The sequence below is a fragment of the Cydia splendana genome, chromosome 4 (genome assembly GCF_910591565.1).
Source record: "Cydia splendana chromosome 4, ilCydSple1.2, whole genome shotgun sequence".
Classification (NCBI taxonomy): Eukaryota; Metazoa; Arthropoda; class Insecta; order Lepidoptera; family Tortricidae; genus Cydia; species Cydia splendana.
The window spans coordinates 17,513,387-17,533,270 of NC_085963.1; the positions used below are offsets into that span (position 1 = coordinate 17,513,387).

General features: G+C 38.4%; 2 protein-coding genes across 6 annotated transcripts; one reads left to right on the forward strand and one right to left on the reverse strand.

Moving 5' to 3' along the window:
- Positions 1 to 556: 556 nt before the first annotated feature.
- LOC134790074 (exosome complex component RRP42) lies at positions 557 to 5,341 on the forward strand. Its single transcript, XM_063760838.1, has 6 exons — positions 557 to 696; positions 1,226 to 1,422; positions 2,461 to 2,626; positions 3,262 to 3,441; positions 3,935 to 4,155; positions 4,803 to 5,341. The coding sequence occupies exons 1-6, from the start codon at positions 640 to 642 to the stop codon at positions 4,903 to 4,905; spliced, it is 924 nt and encodes a 307-aa protein (XP_063616908.1). The 5' UTR covers positions 557 to 639; the 3' UTR covers positions 4,906 to 5,341.
- LOC134790072 (sequestosome-1-like) lies at positions 4,944 to 19,828 on the reverse strand. Of its 5 annotated transcripts, none has more exons than XR_010144155.1 (10): positions 19,808 to 19,828; positions 18,990 to 19,167; positions 17,886 to 18,047; positions 15,666 to 15,844; positions 14,928 to 15,309; positions 12,102 to 12,449; positions 11,672 to 11,815; positions 10,966 to 11,088; positions 9,857 to 9,923; positions 6,126 to 6,261 (listed from the first exon to the last, which is right to left on the reverse strand). XR_010144155.1 is itself a non-coding variant. In XM_063760835.1 (9 exons), the coding sequence occupies exons 1-9, from the start codon at positions 19,811 to 19,813 to the stop codon at positions 6,113 to 6,115; spliced, it is 1,671 nt and encodes a 556-aa protein (XP_063616905.1). In that variant the 5' UTR covers positions 19,814 to 19,828; the 3' UTR covers positions 4,944 to 6,112. The 5 variants fall into 5 exon arrangements, 3 of the variants coding, with proteins under 3 accessions (XP_063616905.1, XP_063616903.1, XP_063616904.1); XR_010144154.1 differs by having other exon boundaries at positions 10,966 to 11,103; XM_063760835.1 differs by lacking the exon at positions 9,857 to 9,923 and having other exon boundaries at positions 4,944 to 6,261.
- Between the last annotated feature and the right edge of the window lie 56 nt (positions 19,829 to 19,884).

Genomic DNA, 19,884 nt, shown 5'->3' on the forward strand with positions numbered 1-19,884 from the left:
CCGATATTCGTTTTGAAAGACCTATGTAACGTACACCCCACACCAAGCCGCGGACGGACCGACAGACGGACATTGACACCTATAGTTGACTACGGAACCCTAAAAAAAGGTGGTGCAACATTTGTATCCTTTTCGTTTTACTATTTTTGATTGCATTTTTTTTCGCGAGGTTCGCTTGGTGTGTTTCGGGTTGTCCGTTTTGTTCTTAATTTCATCTTTTATTAATTTCAAATATTTTTATTACTTTCGTTGTTAATCATTGAAATATCAGCTAAAGGTGCCAATTGAAACTGAACATCCATTTTCATAATTCTGTAATAAATATACATGTAGTACAAACCGAACATAACTATATTGTGACATGTATAATTAAATAATATATCGTAACCTGTTCATGAACAGCATAATTTCGTTACAGTCATGTTCCGTTCGTATCCGAAAACTCGTGAACATTTTATAAAGTATCAAACAAACGTTTTGGACCATGTCATGTCAGTAGTGTCACAAGTGTCAACTGTCAGTGTCAGTAAACTGTCATATTCACATGTACTGGATTTATGTTGTCTTTACAAACGTAAATTCAGTAATTTAGTTGCCTTGTTTTGTGCTATGCTACAGTGCTATCTATTCCATTAGAACATGGCTAACCTATTATTAAGTCCATCGGAAAAAGTATTTATTCTTCACGGCGTACAAGTAAGTATTATTCCTAACAATCCTAACCTAGTCAAAACATTAATCAAAAGTTGTTTAAATTAAATAAATAACACATGTATTTTATGCTATTTACCTATTGAATGCTCTGATGGGTAGATTATGTGTTCTGGTAAACATTGTAACATCTTTACTATTGTAAATGTACCATAAGCTTGCAATAAAGACATTTTTGATTTTGATGTGTTGAATGCTTAGAAACTGTATTCTCTACGCTTGCATGCTTTGCCCAATGGGTACACTTTAGTTATTATGTATATGAAGTAAAGCGAGATTTTATTTTACATCTATTGTTCTCTCACTCATTTGTCAAGCGGACCCCAGGCCACAACCGTGGCAAAATGCCGGGATAACGCGAGGAAGGAGAAGTTCTCTCACTCATTTTAGTTTTTGTCTCTTAGTGTAAAATTTAGTATTAATTTTAGTTTTTAATTTGTTTAAGTACTAACAATGCTATGGACCTATAAGTTGTCTGAAAATAAGCACATTTTATATTTATTATTTATTGCAGGATGATTACCGTTCAGATGGGCGATCAAACATAGATTACAGGCCCATGGAGTTAGAAACTGATGTAGTCAGCCATGCTAGTGGATCGGCCAGGCTTCGTTTAGCCAATACGGATATACTTGTTGGTGTAAAAACTGAAATTGATGTACCAAAACCTGACAAACCAGACTTAGGAAAGATAGAGTTCTTTGTTGATTGGTGAGTTGTGTGCAAATATATATCTACCACAATGGAAACAGGCGTCAGCTGAGTATGATTCAGCAATAAGCCTTAAAACTGTATGGCATTTGTTGCCATTCTTTTATTTTTTTCTATTATATAATTTGTTTGGACAAATACTGATAAATACCCATTTATCAGTTTGTAACTTATAGTATGTCAATTGAATGTTCTGTTGGTGATCCTAATAAACAAATACATGAATAAACACCTATTCCAGTTTCTGTCTTTCTGAAATCATACCCATTTAGGGGTCATCCATTAATTACATCACACGTTTAGGGGGAGGGAGGGGGTCAAGAAAATGTGACATGTTGTGACAAGGGGAGGGGGGAGTCATAAACTTTGTGATGTCACTTTAACTTCGTCAGTAACCGAAAATTTATTTAAATTATTTTATTCACTATACAGTTAAATAACAAGTTGAAACGATAATCGTTTTTATTCGATTAATTTAATTTCTTAATCAGTTTTGGGTTATAAAATTACTAATATTTCTTTTGTCAAAAATATTTTGATAAAATAATTAAATAAATATTTGCCGATTTCGTTGAACAAATGTGACGTCACACCAGGGGGGGAGGGGTTTGCCAAATGTGACCAAGTGTGACAAGGAAGGGGGGAGGGGTAAAAAAACCCTAGAAATTCGTGTGACGTAATTAATGGATGACCCCTTTAGCCTGGGAATATTTTACTTTAGGTATGCAAAACAATAGATTTTAGTGAATTACTTAAAATACAAAGTACTCTACTGCTAAAAACCAGGTTCAAAGTAGGAACCCATTTACTTAATTCATAGTTGAATAAGGTTAGATGGGGTAAGAGAAACATCGCGGCAAGATGAACACTTGTTGGGAATCATCATTCATCAATTTCATCATACCGTTTCTCTTGCTTCAGGCAAAGGAAAAAAAATGTTGTTACCCCACATTACCCCACATGTCCACTAGCAAGCTAAGAAATTAATAGTGTATTAAAATATCCATTTAAATCATATTTTTATATTTTTAATTCTAGCTCTGCAAATGCAACCCCAGAATTTGAAGGTCGGGGAGGAGAACAGCTTGCTAACAGCATAGCAAACCTCATGCAGCGAGCCTATCACTCCTCACAAGCATTTGATCTCAAGCAACTGTCCATCTTAGAGGGAAAGCAGTGTTGGAAGTTGTACATTGATGTTTTGGTAAGAGCTTGATTAAAGTTATGTTTTCAATAATATGCACTTTTAAACTCAGGGTCTATACAGTTTGATTCAGCATAAAGCTTTTAGATCTTTCTTGTTTCTACTTTTCATAATGTCACTGAACAATCTGTTTTGGCATTTCACTGTGCATCTGCATTACCAAGTATTACAAAACAGTCGGTACTTTTTAGTCTATGCACATAGTAAGCAAGCATTGTACACATTCCACACAATTGTCGAGAAATTATGCCTAATATCATTATATGAAGGTGCCTTCAGGTCTGATTAACCTTTTCGACGCCATGTCAAACACAAAAGCTGTCACTCGGACGCCACGTCACCGAAGTGTCAAAACTGAAATTCAACTTTATGCATATTGCACGTAGGTCTGTGTTGCTCTGTGGTCTGTGACGGATTAATCGGTCTTTGGCGTTGGACCTACGGTGCGGATATATCGGTCATTGGCGTCCAAAAGGTTAATGTGAAGCTAATGCGTTATTCACCAATCATTTGCAAAAAACCGCATACACCTGTGCAGTGCATAAGAGGTTTGCAAATGACACTCATTTGCCAGCTTTGGGGACACCTGAAAAACCATATGGCATTAACACAGCTCTTTACATTTGCAATTCCAGATTCTTGAAAGCGGTGGTAACCTGTGTGATGCAGTCTCCCTAGCCGTCAAAGCGGCGTTGTTCAATACCAGGATTCCCCTCGTAAAGGCAGCATTGATGGACGGAGGAAATGTTGACTTGCAGCTGTCTGACGATCCCTATGATAGCAAACTGTTAGATGTTGGAAGTGCACCACTCTTGGTTAATATTTTTATTATCTTTTAATCTATATTTAAGGCCTGATTTCTCTTTTTTTTTAAAGGTCATATGACAGCCACTTTTATGAAAACTGGTTACTGCACCAATCCTTGGGATTAGGTTGCAAAAGGAAAAAAAAACCCTTGATTATGACGAGCAGGGTTAACTAAACCCAACCTAACTTTGGGTTTAAAATTAACATATCATAAAATTTGAAATGTTTTAAAACCCAATAGCCGGGTCCACACAGAGCAAGCATACGCGCGAGGCAATTTCCTCGCGCACAAACGGCCAGTGTAAACGTGCCTCGCGCGCGCCGCCTCGGCCGAGCTAATCGGGTTTTTTATCAATAAATTATCTTGTCTATACTCACAAGGCGTTGTTTGAATAGGTGCCAACAAATGCCTGACACAGTAATCCGCCTAGCTCCTCACACCACTTCGCAAGCTAGCTTTCGCAAAGCCAACTTAAAACATGTTATTATTACAATTCACAGGTAACATTATGCAAAATCGGGGACAAGTGCGTTGTAGACCCATCAGCCGAAGAAGAAAGCTGCAGCGTCATCTCTCTCGTAGTTGGAGTTTCGGGAAACCCCCGACACTACAGCACGGAAGCCCTGGAGGCTCCCGAAGGCGGCAAGTGCACCACTATAGCCATGAACGGCCCGGGCAGCGTGGCGCCGAAGACGCTCAAGGATGCCATCAACCAAGGAATGTAAGTGCTGTCTGCTAACCATGAGGATTGATTATACCAGAGAGACCCTAAAAGCACCTGAAGTACATTTTGAACTATGATAGCCATATGAAAAGGAGTCTGGCACCTAAAAGACGTCAGGATGCTATGCTATTATCCAGAAACGTAATTTAACCTTTTCGACGCCATGTCAAACACAAAAGCTGCCACTCGGACGCCACGTCACCGAAGTGTCAAAACTGAAATTGAACTTTATGCATATGCACGTAGGTCTATGTTGCTCTGTGGTCTGTGACCGATTAATCCGTCTTTGGCGTTGGACCTGCGGTGCGGATATATCGGTCATTGGCGTCCAAAAGGTTAATGAATCCTATAGAGTTCATAGAATTGTATTCAGGTCGTCAATTAACCCGTATATGCATGATAAAAAAAAAGTAATAAATGTCATTTTGGATACCTGCATATTGAGCCACGGGCCATCAAAATATACGATGTTGATCTACATCATCATCCATTTAAGGGTTAAACAAGGTTATTAGAAACCTTATTTTGTTAAAAAATAATTACCAAAAATAAAGATTAGAGAAATAGAACAGCTAATGTTTTTCGACCATTCATTGCTGCCAGTCTAAATTAGCCGAATTTTATGAATTTCGTTCTCTTTTCAGAATTGCTGCCAAATCTCTAGATGAAGCTTTAGGAGACGCACTTCTACGAGAACGAAAGGAAACTGTCGGTCTAAAAAAGCATTCCTATGGATTTCTCAAATAAAATCTTAAGTATACTAGGTTTTTTAAAAAAACTACATATGTTTTCCCATACGCCTTTATTTAATTAAGTATACATTCAGATACATTTTCGTAATCTATAATTAACATTAACCCTTAACAATAGCATCACACTTTAGATATCACATCCATTCCTGTCTAGTGTAGGCCAAGCCAGTCTTTTCTTCCCTCACATTCAAATCTATTTCATTAACAGCAAGTAATATTATAGTATCTATAGTGCGTAGTTGCTATACCATTCAATACACCAAGTGATGACATATTTTAGATATTTCCAGAACTATGAATATCAAAGAGAAGATGACTGAATTGAGGGAATATCAAAACAATAAATTCAATATGTATAATCATATTTTAACAGTAAAGAAATATAAAGAGTACCTAACTTCTCTTACAAATCAAAAGTAATCAAATAAAAAGAATAATTCTAATAAATGTGTAATCGTTGAGTAAACTTAGGCAAGTAGACAACCTACATTATAATAAATGTCTATGATTATTTTATAACATTCATTATGGAATAGTAATTGCACAACATTCAGTTGAATAATTGCATGAATACACGCCAAGTATAATCTATAATTAAAAATAGTTTTAAACTAATTTCAAACATCAAAATTCATGTGGAGTTAGTAATTCCCAATGTAATAATGCTCTTAGAATATATCCACATGAAATGCTAATATCTCGTTATAATGACGATACATATAAAGTTATGGATAATATGTACTTTATTTAAAATAATGCGGGATTATTCTTAAAAGATGGCGTTATTGTCGCGCCACTAACTTCCTTCAGGCACTTCCTGGTTACTTAGAGCGGGGCCTCACTGGCGATTTGCGAGCGAGTTGAAAGCGACGTGAGCAAGCAGCGAAGTCGCCGCGAGCGCACAACGAGTTCGGTGCGAGCGTGCAACGACTTCGCTCCCATTCCAGTATGACAGTACGCAGCGAAATCGTTGCGCACACGCGGCGAGATGTTTGCGCGCGCTCGTCTCGCTTTTATGGAATAGATTATTCAAATACCTACTCATTTTCATGTTATCAATGTAACGCTGTACTCTTTTCAGAGAGGTCTTTATGATGGTGGTGCGTAGTCGCTGCTGTAATTGTTTGTGCTAGTCACTCTTACGATGTTTCCATTGGTGACAAATGATGTATAACAAAACAAGAAGTGCCCAGTTCGCCGCTTTACTTCTGCTTAGGGTTGACAGGGGTGAGCAGGTCGAGTACGGCGGCGATGTTGCCATCCTTGCTCTCGAGCAGCTGGGTGAGCCAGCCGCCGTCGTTGGTGAAGCCCATGGACAGCATCTGCTGGATGGATGCCTCGATGTGCGGAGCTGGGGAATGAAGAAACCATATTGAGCAAAAAAGGAATATTTATTTGAGTCTACAATCCACACTAAACTATGGGTAGAATGGGTCTGCATCTGTATGCGATAGAAGGTTAACAATAATGTCATTAATAATTATTCTACTCATGAGTGGCAGGGACCAGTGTTGGGCATTCAAGAATAAAATCATTATTTGAATAAGAATTCGTAGGAATAAAATCATCTCGATTTTATTCCCGTCAAAAATATTCAAATAATTTTAGTCGGGAATAATTCGTATGAGAAAAAATTGAATGAGAATAACTTATTCTTAATCAAATAAATATAATCATGATTTTTAATCGAAATAATATTCCACGAATAAAAATGTAGTCCGGGTACCGTATAGGTACTAATTACGTATAGTTAGGTAGATGTAATAGTAGTTAGTCTCTTGTCTAATTTATACCTATTTTATGGAATAAAATCTTACAAATTGACTGTCGCATAACGCATAGTTTCAGTAACCGTATTATTTTTAATTTACTAACCAAATCATTAGGTTCAATTTAGCTGGTCTAAGCGCTTTGTCTCTATCACTCTTACATATTAGTGCGATAGAGAGACGGAGGTAGCGTTCCGTTGACGTAGCGCAAACGATTCGCATATTGGCTACGAACCCAAGGTGCCTAGCCAAGATGCCAATTTTTGTTTTTATTTTAATAACCGAATCATTAGGTAAATTTAGCTGTTCTGGGGGCCTAGCCAACATGCCAATCGCTTGCGCTCCAACAACGAAGCGCTTTCTGTCTATATCACTCTTTCATATTAGTGCGATAGAGAGACAGAAATAGCGTTTCGTTGTCGTAGCGCAAACGTTTGGCGTGTTGGCTACGCTCCCAATGTGCCTAGCCAAGACGCCAATTTTTGTTTTTATTTTTATAACCAAATCATTAGGTAAATTTAGCTGTTCTGGGGGCCTAGCCAACATGCCCATCGCTTGCGCTCCAACAACGAAGCGCTTTCTGTCTCTATCACTCTTTCATATTAGTGCGATAGAGAGACAGAAATAGCGTTTCGTTGTCGTAGCGCAAACGTTTGGCGTGTTGGCTACGCTCCCAATGTGCCTAGCCAAGATGCTAATTTTTGTTTTTATTTTGGAGCGTAATATCCAACATGCCAAACGTTTGCGCTACGGCAACGAAACGCTATTATCTTTGTCTCTCTATCGCACTAAGGGGCAATTCATAAATTACGTCATTTCAAATTAGGGGGGGGAGGGGGGTTCTGGACATCGGATGATGGTAGCATGACGTAGGAGGAAACGGGGTCATTCGAAGCATAAGATTTTTGGATGATTTTAGGGGGGTCGTCGTCGAAAATCGTCAAAAATCGATGACGTAATTTATGGACAGCCCCTAATATGTAAGAGTGATAGAGACAGAATTTGCTTCGTTGTTGAAGCGCAAGCGATTGGCATATTGGCTAGGCCCCCTGAACAGCTAAATTGTACCCAAAGATTTGGTTATCAAATTAAAATATGCCAATCGTTTGCGCTACGAGAACGAAACGGTAACTCTGTCTCTCCATCGCACTAATATGTAAGAGTGATAGAGACAGAAAGTCCTGCGTTGTCGGAGCACAAGCGATTGGCATCTTGGCTAGGCCCCCAGAACAGCTAAATTTACTCAATGATTTGGTTATTAAATTAAAAACAAAAATTGTCATCTAGGCTAGGCACCTTGGGTGCGTAGCCAATATGCCAATCGTTTGCGCTACGACAACGAAACGCTATCTCTGTCTCTCTATCGCACTAATATGTAAGAGTGATAGAGACAGAAAGCGCTAAAAACAGCTAAATTGTCCTAATTATTTGGTTATTAAATTTAAAACAAAAATTGGCATCTTGGCTAGGCACATTGGGAGCGTAGCCAACATGCCAAACGTTCGCGCTACGACAACGAAACGCTATCTTTGTCTCTCTATCGCACTAATATGTAAGAGTGATAGAGAAAGAAAGCGCTAAAAACAGCTAAATTGTCCTAATGATTTGATTATTAAATTAAAAACAAAAATTGGCATCTTGGCTAGGCACATTGGGAGCGTAGCCAACATGCCAAACGTTCGCGCTACGACACCGAAACGCTATCTTTGTCTCTCTATCGCACTAATATGTAAGAGTGATAGAGAAAGAAAGCGCTTCGTTGTTGGAGCCCAAGCGATTGGCATATTGGCTAGGCCCCCAGAACAGCTTAATTTACCTAATGATTTGGTTATAAGAATAAAAACAAAAATTGGCATCTTGGCTAGGCACATTGGGAGCGTAGCCAACACGCCAAACGTTTGCGCTACGACAACGAAACGCTATCTTTGTCTCTCTATCGCACTAATATGTAAGAGTGATAGAGACAAAGCGCTTCGTTGTTGGAGCGCAAGCGATTGGCATGTTGGCTAGACCCCCAGAACAGCTAAATTTACCTAATGATTCGGTTATTAAAATAAAAACAAAAATTGGCATCTTGGCTAGGCACATTGGGAGCGTAGCCAACATGCGAAACGTTTGCGCTACGACAACGAAACGCTATCTGTCTCTCTATCGCACTAATATGTAAGAGTGATAGAGAGAGACTATGCGCAACTCTACGGAGGGTCAACGTTTGGTATGTTGGCTAAGCACCCTGATCGGATGATAGAACTAGATAGTGTATAGCGGAACTCTTCAATGTGTACTATACCTAAACTATAGTAACAAATATCAAATCAATTCGACTTTTAAATAGAAGGGTGAAAATCAACTTACAAAATATAACCGATTGTACTACAAAAATTAACTTAATTCTAAATAACATTTTAATTGAATAAAACCTTAGTTAGAATAGGCCCACTTCTAGAATAATTATTCTGTTTTTTATTCCGCATTTAAAATAAAAGTCACATGATTTATTCACCTTAATTTTATTCTAAAATAACTAGTGCAAGAATAATTCTAATTCAAATCGATTTGAATAAGAATAAAATTTCTGTTTTTATTCTTATTCTTATTCAAGTTAATTTTTGCCCAACTCTGGCAGGGACTATGGTCCGTCGAAGTCGCAGACTAGCCAACGCGTTTAAAGCGGTGGCGTGTACAGTCACCTGCAGTAATATGTTACACAGCGAAAGCAGCAAAATATATGATTCGATCTTATTGCACTACGAATAAAATCGTGTCAGATATTTATGAGGCCGCTTTGTATCAAATATTATTGCAGGTGACTGTACCGAGTATACACAAATGCTAATGGGAAGATTCAGTGTCATTTATTGTCGATTTCTAGCCCTAAACCAGCCAAATATAGTGCTAAAGCTTTGTTTTCCTAGGATAGCGGTGCCGTCATATAGCGGCCGTCTCCATACAAAGTAATATGGCTAAATATGGATGCCGTAGTATTTTGTATGGAGACGGCCGCTATATGACGGCACCGCTACCCTAGGAAACCAGAGCTTTAGGGAGCAGTTTCACCAACCTCATATGCCATCTCCCTTACTCAATGAAGTAGGAAATTTGTGGTGCAAAAACACTTTCAATCGATATTAGGAGGGAGTGAAAATGGCGTGAACAAATGACAAACATAGGACTTACACAAACGACGGTATAAGGACCCTATTCAGCATGTTGCAACGGCAAGACGTGGAAATTGTAACTAGTTCTATGGAAGAATAAAATAAATAAATAATAAATATTAGGGGACATTGTTACAAAAAAGCTTTAACTATCAAGTTTTTAATTTTTAGCAAGCAGAAACGTCTGCGAACGATGCTGTTAGTAAGCTTAGAATAAATTTAAAAATTACTGTCTTGGGTGAGACTTGAACTCACGGCCGCTGGATCGATACTCCAGCGCTCTGCCATCTGGACCACCAAGACATCATCCAAGTCTTTATCAAGCTTTTTGTAACTAGTTGAAGTTCTGTTGTGGTGGTAGATGATACATATTTTGTACCAATATAAGGAAACTGAACGTCGACAGCAAAAATAAATCATAAATGAATCGTGAAAGAACATCATGAATACTACTAGCCTCGTGATCATGTTATTAAATAGTATCGCCATAAAATTAAACAGTAAAAGTAGAACAAAGCGAATCTAGTACAATTTATCTTATCCGTTGAGGGTTTTCAGACCGTTATTGCGATGCTATCAGTAATACATCAAAATACTAGTGACTCATGTTGTGATAAAATTTAACATTATTGAACGTACAAAACAAATTCCGTTTTGTCTATGTATAAGTATTTCATTGTTTTCGGCATGGAAATGTTTTCGTAATCTTTCACGCGAATTTGTAGACGTGTGCCAAGTTTCGTATATTAAAAGACTTTATAAATATTCTGGATAGAGCAACGGAATTACATAATAGATTTATGAGATTTTTCTATTTTTAGTTTATAAAGACCCACAAATGTTGTTTTGAAACGGCACTTATTATTTGTTGTATTTTTGCTAGTTGTATTATTAAGCTAGCTGGGTTGTCTACACTGAAATTTGGGCTCACAACCAGTGTAATTAAACTTCTTGTTTTTCCTTAGTAATAGTTCACAGTACGATAACGTCGATAACTGTAATATTTCCCAGTTTTATAACAGTGAAATAACCACGATTTGCTTTTGTGCAATTTGAAGATGTAGTGACAAAAAGTACAATTTAATTACAATGAGTTTGTGGTGTAGTTAAAAATGTCAATTTACTTACAAGGGTGACGCTGCGGCTGCGGGCTGGGGGTCTGCGCGGGCGCGGCGGCGGCGGCGGCGGGGGCGGGGGCGGGCTGCGCAGGCGCGGGCGCGGCGGCAGCCTGGCTCGAGGGCACTTCGGCTTCTTTAGTATTCAACACTAGATATTAAAATCGGGTCAATGTTTGCATATGATAACAAATGAGACAAGACAATGAAAAAACTTGTGGCACGGGTGAAGTGAGCCCGCGACTTCTGTTAAACTAGTCGCTTTGCAAATCTTGGCAGCTACCTACTCTAGTTACAAATTTTAAGGGAGGTAATATACACTTAGCAGTACGTTTTTCTGCATGCATCAACATATATTGTTTTTAAACATTTACAGAAGTATTCTATTTGATACGTCTAACAATCTTTTACAGAACTCATAATATAACAAAGGCTGAATGAGGATAATCAGTGAATGCACCATATCAAAGCAAAAGTTTAGAAAGACCACAATTACTGGCGACTTACTATAAACAAGGCGACTAGACAAGTTGGTAGAGTAGAATAACGGAAAATAAACAAGTAATAGAATACCCGACCCGACCCGTTTTTAATATATTTAATAAGTAAAAGAATATTTTATTTCATTAAATATGATTTAATATGACCCTTTGACAGCAATATTTATGATGTCAATAAAGACAGCGCGACATGCATACATAGAAGAGTTTTTTAATTACCTGCAGTAGCCATATTGAGAGGCGGGTACAGATTACCACCGGAGATGTTGACGCGCTGCTGGAATTCTTCGGGAAGGTTGAACCCAATCGGGCCCTGTTCCGGAGCGGTTGGCTGAACATTCACATAAGCCAGGTCCACCAGATCTGCACCGAAATGTGGTGATTAGGAACAAAGATCATAGTTCATATGAAGAGGCATTAATAATCAATTTACATAATTGATTTGTTGCTTTTAGATTGCCTGCTTTGAACTATGTCCATTATTGAATATCTATAGGAAATAAATAATTGGTATAAGTAGATTTAAGTTTAGACATTGTTATTTTAGTCTCAATATAATGTATTTATTTGAATTATCTATATAAGTAACTGTTGAAATACTCCTATTTGTCCAACAAATTTTTAAAACGTAAAGCTGAGATATACATACCCTTGTCCTGATTGACCATCATCCAGTCATCAGCTTTGTCCAAAGACGGCTCCTTTTTCACGTCATTAGAAATCACAGACTCATTGGACTTGACACTGGCTCTGTCAGAGGTGCTGGCTTTATCAGACTTGACGCTTTCTGCGTCATCAGTGGTCTTCCTATCACCTTGACCTTCCTCTCGCATGTTCTGGTCACGAGGAGTCTGATTAGACAAGTGGGTTTGAAGAAGCGTCTGCAGAACATTGAGGTCCAGTCCGAATGGGAGGTTGAACGGGGGAAGTTCAGGGTTTGGTGTTGTGGTGGTGGATGGTTTGAAGGGACACTCTGTTGGCTTTGGTGCGGAGTTGTCTGTTGGCATGGGGTAAAAATAGAATAATTATTTCTCATATGTTTTGAGCTACATATGAAATAGGATGCTTAACCCTTTAATTCGCAATGTTGAGTATGCTTAACATTAGAATCAAAAAAATATTGCAACGTAATTTTCACTTAAACTCAGTACTTTTTTTAATAAAATGATAGTTTAAAACCTAACCCATCTTCGACGAGTGAGATTATTGCCCAGGCGCACGTATTTTGACAGATAATGGCAAAATGGTGTCACGACAGCAATTGACCTCAGGACGCAAGTTAATTAAAAAATATTAAAAGATATTTATACCTGTAATCTCGATTGAAATACTATTACAATGTGTTCTTGAGGGTGTGTGCTTTGTGTTTTTATGTTTTTATAACACAATAGAAGCCTAACTAACACAGGACTGGGTTACCATTATGCGTGTTGAGAATGCTCAACATTGCGAGATTCTTAGAAATATACTTAGTGTAACGCATGTTGAGCATTCTTAACACTGCGACGCTATGAATAAAGTACATTCTTGTTAGGCTGTTAAGTAATTTTACCAGTGCGAAGATAAGGTTAATATAAGGGAAGATGCAACATCCACGACTTGATGAATTCAAAGGTGGTGGACCGCCAAGATGACCGTTTTGCAGCGAGCTCTTCCCATCCCAACGAGCAGGATCGATATCACACACGTTTAGGTGACGCTTGAGCATGTCCGCCGTGCTTCCGCTTGCCCTCTGCTAATTCTGTTAGAATATAGCTTTAGGCAGTCGGCGATCGTCCATCCGAAGAACATGCCCACACCACCTGAGCTGACGCTGCATCAATAGTGCCTCCATGCCGTACATCCCGGAACGACGCAGAACCTCAGAGTTTGGAATACGGTCCTGCCATTTAATTCTGAGTACCTAAACATTAGACATCTTAGGTGGTGCGTGTCTAGTCTTTTGATATCTGGCTTGTACAGGTATCGTATCTCTGCGCCATACAGGACTGGGATTATTACGGCCTTATAGATGCTTATCTTAGTCTCAAACTTGATATCATGGGAGCGGCTTTGGCGATTTAATGCATCAACGTAGCTTTGGAGATGCGACATACTGCCAGACATAAGGCATACGTCGTCAGCGTAGAGTATCTCTAATATGGAGACTCGTTGCACTTTAGACTTCGCCCTGAACCTTTAAGACACCTTTCTCAGGCCCCTCACATTTGGTTGTCTCCACTGAGAAGCATGTATATGGCAAATAGTGTGGGTGCCATGGCACATCCCTGCTTCACTCCGCTTGTAACCTGGATCTCCTCAAAGAGTTCGTTTTCCTGTTGAACCTGCGCTTTCATACCATTGTGGAATTGGCGAATGAGGTTTACGAACTTCTTTGGATATCCAGATTTTATAGATAAAAGTAAATAATGTCTGGTTGTTGTATCGGCGACAAGCAGGAGCTACTGAAAAGACTATGCTACTGAATAAATTAAGACTACAACACAACTAGCAATGGAGCTGCTAAAAAGAAACTAGAAAAGTGCGAGGCGGACTCGCCCACCGAGGGTTCCGTACTTTTTAGTATTTGTTGTTACAGCGGCAACAGAAATACATCATCTGCGAAATTTTCAACTGTGTAGCTGTTAGCTACCACGGTTCATGACTTTCATGAGATACAGCCTGGTGACAGACTGTGGTAGAGTCTTAGTAATAGGGTTCCGTTTTTACCCTTTGGGTATGGAAACCTAAAAACAGGGCTGGGCCCTGTTTTTTTTAGAAGCTTCAAGTTCCAAGACCTCCACATCTTGTAGTTCAGTATATAAAATCAGTGTACACCTTGAACGTATTGCAAAATAGGATACACGAACATATTCAAAATTGATATTATGTCTCGCCTAGTAGCAAAAACAAATGGTTTCTACTCTTTTCATGACGCTCAATAGAAACTTTTTGTTAAAAACTATAATTTTTTTATTTCTTCATTATCTCTAAATCATGCGCAATGTTGAGAGTACTCAACATTGGTTGCCAATGGTAATATTGTGAAAGTTGGGCAATGTTGAGTATTCTTAACATATGTTTTCTAGAAGATCATATACAAAATATTTTTTTTATTATTTTTCTGTACTTTATATTACCCCTAAGAACTCATTTATGTGCTTAAAAGCAGAAAAAATTAGAAAATTTTTTTTGAGCATTAAAGGGTTAATGCGCAGTACGTGTGACCTGACCACTTAGGCCGAACTAGTGAGGATGCACATAATATTTGTAATTTTGTATGTAGTTTCCATGTAAAGTATGAACTTTACACAGTTTAAATATTACACGGCGAGTCATTGTGATCGCTAACGATCTTTCTCGCTTTGCGAGTTGTCTTGCCAATGATTTTATTTTCCTGTTACATACACAAATTATTATCGTAATTAGTGATTTATTGTATTACCACAAAATTTTAAATAGAAACTTGATATGCATATATATTTGCAATACACACCTGATTTGGCTTCAGCGGTTGGTTTGAACGGGCAGCCCATTGCCGGCTTGAAAGGGCACTGCGTCTCCGACGTGCTCGGTCTCGGCTCAGCCGTATTAGGCGGTGTCTGCTGTTCCTTCTTCTGATCCTTGTTCAAGGTGTCAAGGTCAATATCGCCGGCCAAGTTGGCGAACTCGTTCATGTAAGTAGCGAAGGTGTCGAGCCAGCTGGGGCGCGAGCGGCGGTCGCGGTGGTGGTCACGGTGGTGGTCGCGGTGATGGTCGTGCTTCTTCTCGGCGCTGCGGTCACGACGGTGGCGTTTGTGGGATTCTTCTTCGGCGTTGTTGGCGACGGATTTCAGGAAGTGGCGGGAGCGCTTGATCGCCGCTCGGATCATGGCACGCTGTAAGATTTTTTTAACATTATGATCATGAACTTTTCGATAACGGTACGCGACGTCAAGCTTGCAGACACGGTTTTCGTATTGGGACTATAGGAATTGATTAGTCTATAAGTCTACAATATAAGGACTACAATCCCATGGAATACTTATCTAACGTTAAAGTACTAACCGGCATGCTTGGAGCGGGCACGCGCATGAAATGCTCCGGATGGTTGCCAGCGGCCTCGCAGCGGGAGCACAAATCGTAGTCGGCACAAACGGTACATTTGTAGTTGTATCAGTACCCACCATAGTCCCATATATATAAAGACTACAATCCCATGAAATGGGTAGCTGCCCTAGTAACAGGTACTAACCGGCATGCTCGGCGCGGGCACGCGCACCATGCAATGCTCCGGATGGTTGCCGGCGGCCTCGCAGCGGGAGCACAAATCGAAGTCTGCGCACACGGTGCATTTGTAGCGGTAGCCGGATACTGGGGTCTCGCAGTTGTCGCAAACCACGCCGATGTGGTGCGCGGAGGGGCCTGTGAGGCCTGTTCAACAAATATTAATGTTTAGAATAAGAAATAAGATTTACTCATTTTATCCCCTCAATTCCAAGCACTTGAAAACTGAATTATATCAAAACCTTTTTTTACTTCCAGGCTTATGTGATTCTCTATAGATGCATAAAATCTCGTACTTGAAATGGCGATGGCATGGCAAAATCTAGTGCCTACGCCAACCACTCGAAATAAGATTATGACATTTTACACTCTCTGCACATTGACAACAGCATGGCTTGTGTGTGTATGATTATATTATTCAAGGCGAAAACAATTATTAATCACTGTCGTGACGATTTCTGACACTGAAGTCAAGTACGTAAACAGACGAAAAAAGAATCTTAAAAACGCTAATTTCAAAAGTTTCAGTAAAGCGATAACAAGATCTTAAGCAATACTTTACTAGCTCAAGGGAAAATATTCGAAGTCATTGGCCTGGCGTATACGCTTATATTCAATTATAATTGAATATAAGATTTATATGCGATTGTATATAATTAGAGCACACAATACAGTGATGGTCATAATGTTGCAAGTGCATAATGCATAACTAACCGATTGTAATAAAGTAATAAACTAATAACATTAACTACGTAAGTAATTAATAATTAAATTGTATTAAAGCACTGTTGATAACAAGATCTCATATTAGTTCAAAGTAGTCAAACAACTTTTCCACTTATAATACAAGAATAGCCACAGAAAAATAAATTAGCATATTAAAATCGGAATGACGTGAGCATCCTCGTAGTTTATGGATCAAATTCACCAAATTGTGTATTCATGTGTAACGGAACTTTCAAATCTGCAACATCATCTCTTGTATTTGACGCAAAGGAAATACCGAATCGCGGTTTTGTGTTCATGAAACTTGTAATCTTACTTGCTTATTGTTTTTAGGGTTCCCACGGGACCCTATTACTAAGACTCCGCTGTCCGTCTGTATGTCTGTCACCAGGCTGCATCTCATGAACCCAGATAGGCAGTTGAAATTTTCACAGATGATATATTGCCGCTCTAACAATAAATACTAAAAACAGAATATAATAAATATTTAAGTGGGGCTGCCATACAACAAATGTGATTTTTTTGGCATTTTTTGCGTAATGGTACGGAACCCTTCGCGCGCGAGTCCGATTCGCACTTGGCCGGTTTTTTAATTTTTGTTGTGTAAAAGTTGCTTGGCGAGATAACAAAACAGACTTTTAGCCAAAACCTCGGTAATATGACCGGTTTTGGCAAATCCAAATATTTTAATCTAGTTGCTAGCCATGCAGGATAAGTACTATCAATTTTGCTTTATCATTATGCTACATGACTCAGTGCAACTTCAAAGTTACTGGTTTTGTCTTGTTGTATTGATCGCCTCGCTTACAGTGCGCGGCGCGTCATCGTGAACCTTGTTGTTATGTCCGAAAACTGCCGCGCGCAGTTGACGTCTTTATCAGCCAAAAGACTATGTATATCTTTAGGCAAGTCACCAAATATACAAGATAAATGGATGTTCTGTTTTTGTAAGATATCATATAAAGAAAGTTGCTGGACCACCTTGGAGTCAGGAAACGCGGAAGAGAGAGAGCGCTGGAAGGTTTTAGAGGAGGCCTATCTCAGTGGACAAGCTAGAAATAATTAAAAAATAGAGGAAATAAAATAAAACATGTAACTACACATAATATCTAGCAATAAAGGCTATCTTTATCTTTATATGAAACTATATGTCACCAAGTATCAAGTACACATTTTAAAAATTAACAAATCTTAATCCTTTATAGCGTGCAATCTATATTGTACAGTGTACACCCTATAACATTGTATGTTTTTCATAGGGTAACATTCCATTTCTGACCGCAGCTACACTACTAGTACGAACGTGTCAGTGTTATTGTCAATTTCCATAGTAAAATGAATGGTAGTGCTGCTATCGTTGGAATGGACTGTCACCTTTATACATGCAGGATTTAAAGAACTATAAAGTGACACTGAGGTTAAAATTGTAGATCCTGTAAAATCTGCTTTTAAAATTACTTACCGCAAGAGACCTCCGGAAATGCGATTGTGATGTCAACATCCTTGTCCCCCCCGTCTTGGATTTTAGGTTTCACGGTCAGCTTGTAAATGTGGCCTTGGAGAGAAGACAGCGCTATCATCATTTCATCATCCGATGAAATGGAAACTTCATCACCATCCTCGTCTGAACAAAAGGAGAAACTAGATAAGAATACAAATAGGTAAGATTCATACCCCCTTACCCCCTTATTCATAAAACTTACGGACCTGATTTAGTTGAATTATGTTTTATCCCTTTCTTACATATACATCAATCAAAATGATAGATAAAGACAAATAATTCATAGCTATTTAGGGCAATAACGTGTTTATGAATAATGCCATTGATGTGTAATATGCTGACACATAAACATATCAAACACACATTAATTGCCTTACATTATAGCTAGCTAGTTAGGTACTACATATATTCATATAATGTTAGGCAAAAAGTACTAGACAATAGGGTAATTGCGCCAGTTTACCGTCCGGTGTTAGTTTCCGTCCACTTGACGGATTAGCAAATAATACATTTAATAATTTGCTACTTGCGAAATATAATTTTTATGTAGATAGATAAATTGTTTAGATATTAAAGATTGCAATAAGTCCAAATTTGTGCAGCAATGAAGATTTATATTCAAATTTCGTCAAGTAGACGTTAACTAGAGCCGGAGGAAAACTAGCGCAATGACCCTATGTTTAGGCAACTATGGTTGCACTGAAAAATATACTGGTGAAATGGTTACAGGGAAAGTTACAAGCAACATTAAGGTTGTTTGTATAGTTTAAGAAATTTCAATTTAATTATACAAATATTTTTGAGGCAGTTTTATACAGCATTATCAATCTAATCTAAATTAACTTTGATGATTCATGTCATTTTCATAGTCAGATAGCAGACTGTGTTTACACTGAACCCTGTTAGATGCAAAATGCTCACAAAGGTTTCCCTTGCCGAGATGGGCAAAGTAATCATGTAACAATGATTTTTTTTTGCCTCAAATGGGCAAAGTAATCTTGTAACATTGACTTTTTGTGTGGTCCCAATTTTAAGTATATCAAACAATGGTTATTTTTTAATTACCTTTCCACATAACAGTGTAAGCCTTGCCCTTAAGTCCAGGGAAGACATCTTGCAGCTTGGCATTCAAGTAGTGGAAACTGGTGACCACACTCTTCTCGATCCCGAAACGGCGCACCTCTGGGGGGCTGTCTTGGGACCAGTAGGTGAACACCTTAAACTGCACTAGGTCTTCCATTGTCTGTGAAAGAAATATTGATTTTAAAAAAGTTACAAATTCAAGAAAAATAAAATAATGAATACCTAGAACATTAATTCAGTAGATTCATTTAAATGTGGTAAAGAAAGAAAAACGGTGTTTCACAAATAAATAATTGTTAAAAGTTAAACCTTGTCTGTAATTACCAGATTAGATGATGCAACAATAAGAAAGAGAGAAATCTATGATAATTCACTGCACAAAACTTACTACCTCGAATTTAGTACTAATGTTAAGTACTTATTACTCTGAAGAGCAACTATTTAAAAATGCAAGTAAACAACTGGTACCACTTTCCTTATGAGGCGCCATTTTGTTTGAAATAAATATTACAAATCAACTACACTAAATTAACTCCAAGCTTACCATGAGATTTACCGACTTTTAAATGTTTTCAACAGAACAAAGAAACGTACAAAGTCGTCGAAATATGCGCGCGCAACAGGTATTCCAAAAAACCGAAACTATTCAATTATCGACTTGAAAAAGACACTACGTTTACAAAATCAGTAAAAACAAACAAGAAACGTGAGTCTTCCAGCACGGCACAGAGCGAATGTTGTCGTGCGGCGCGCAAGCTTAAATATACGGTGCAAAATATTATGATTCATCAGATACTCACATACATAGAACGTTGGAGAACTCAATACGAGAGATAATCAATAGTTGTGCAACTAAAATGTCAAAACAAAAAGTCAT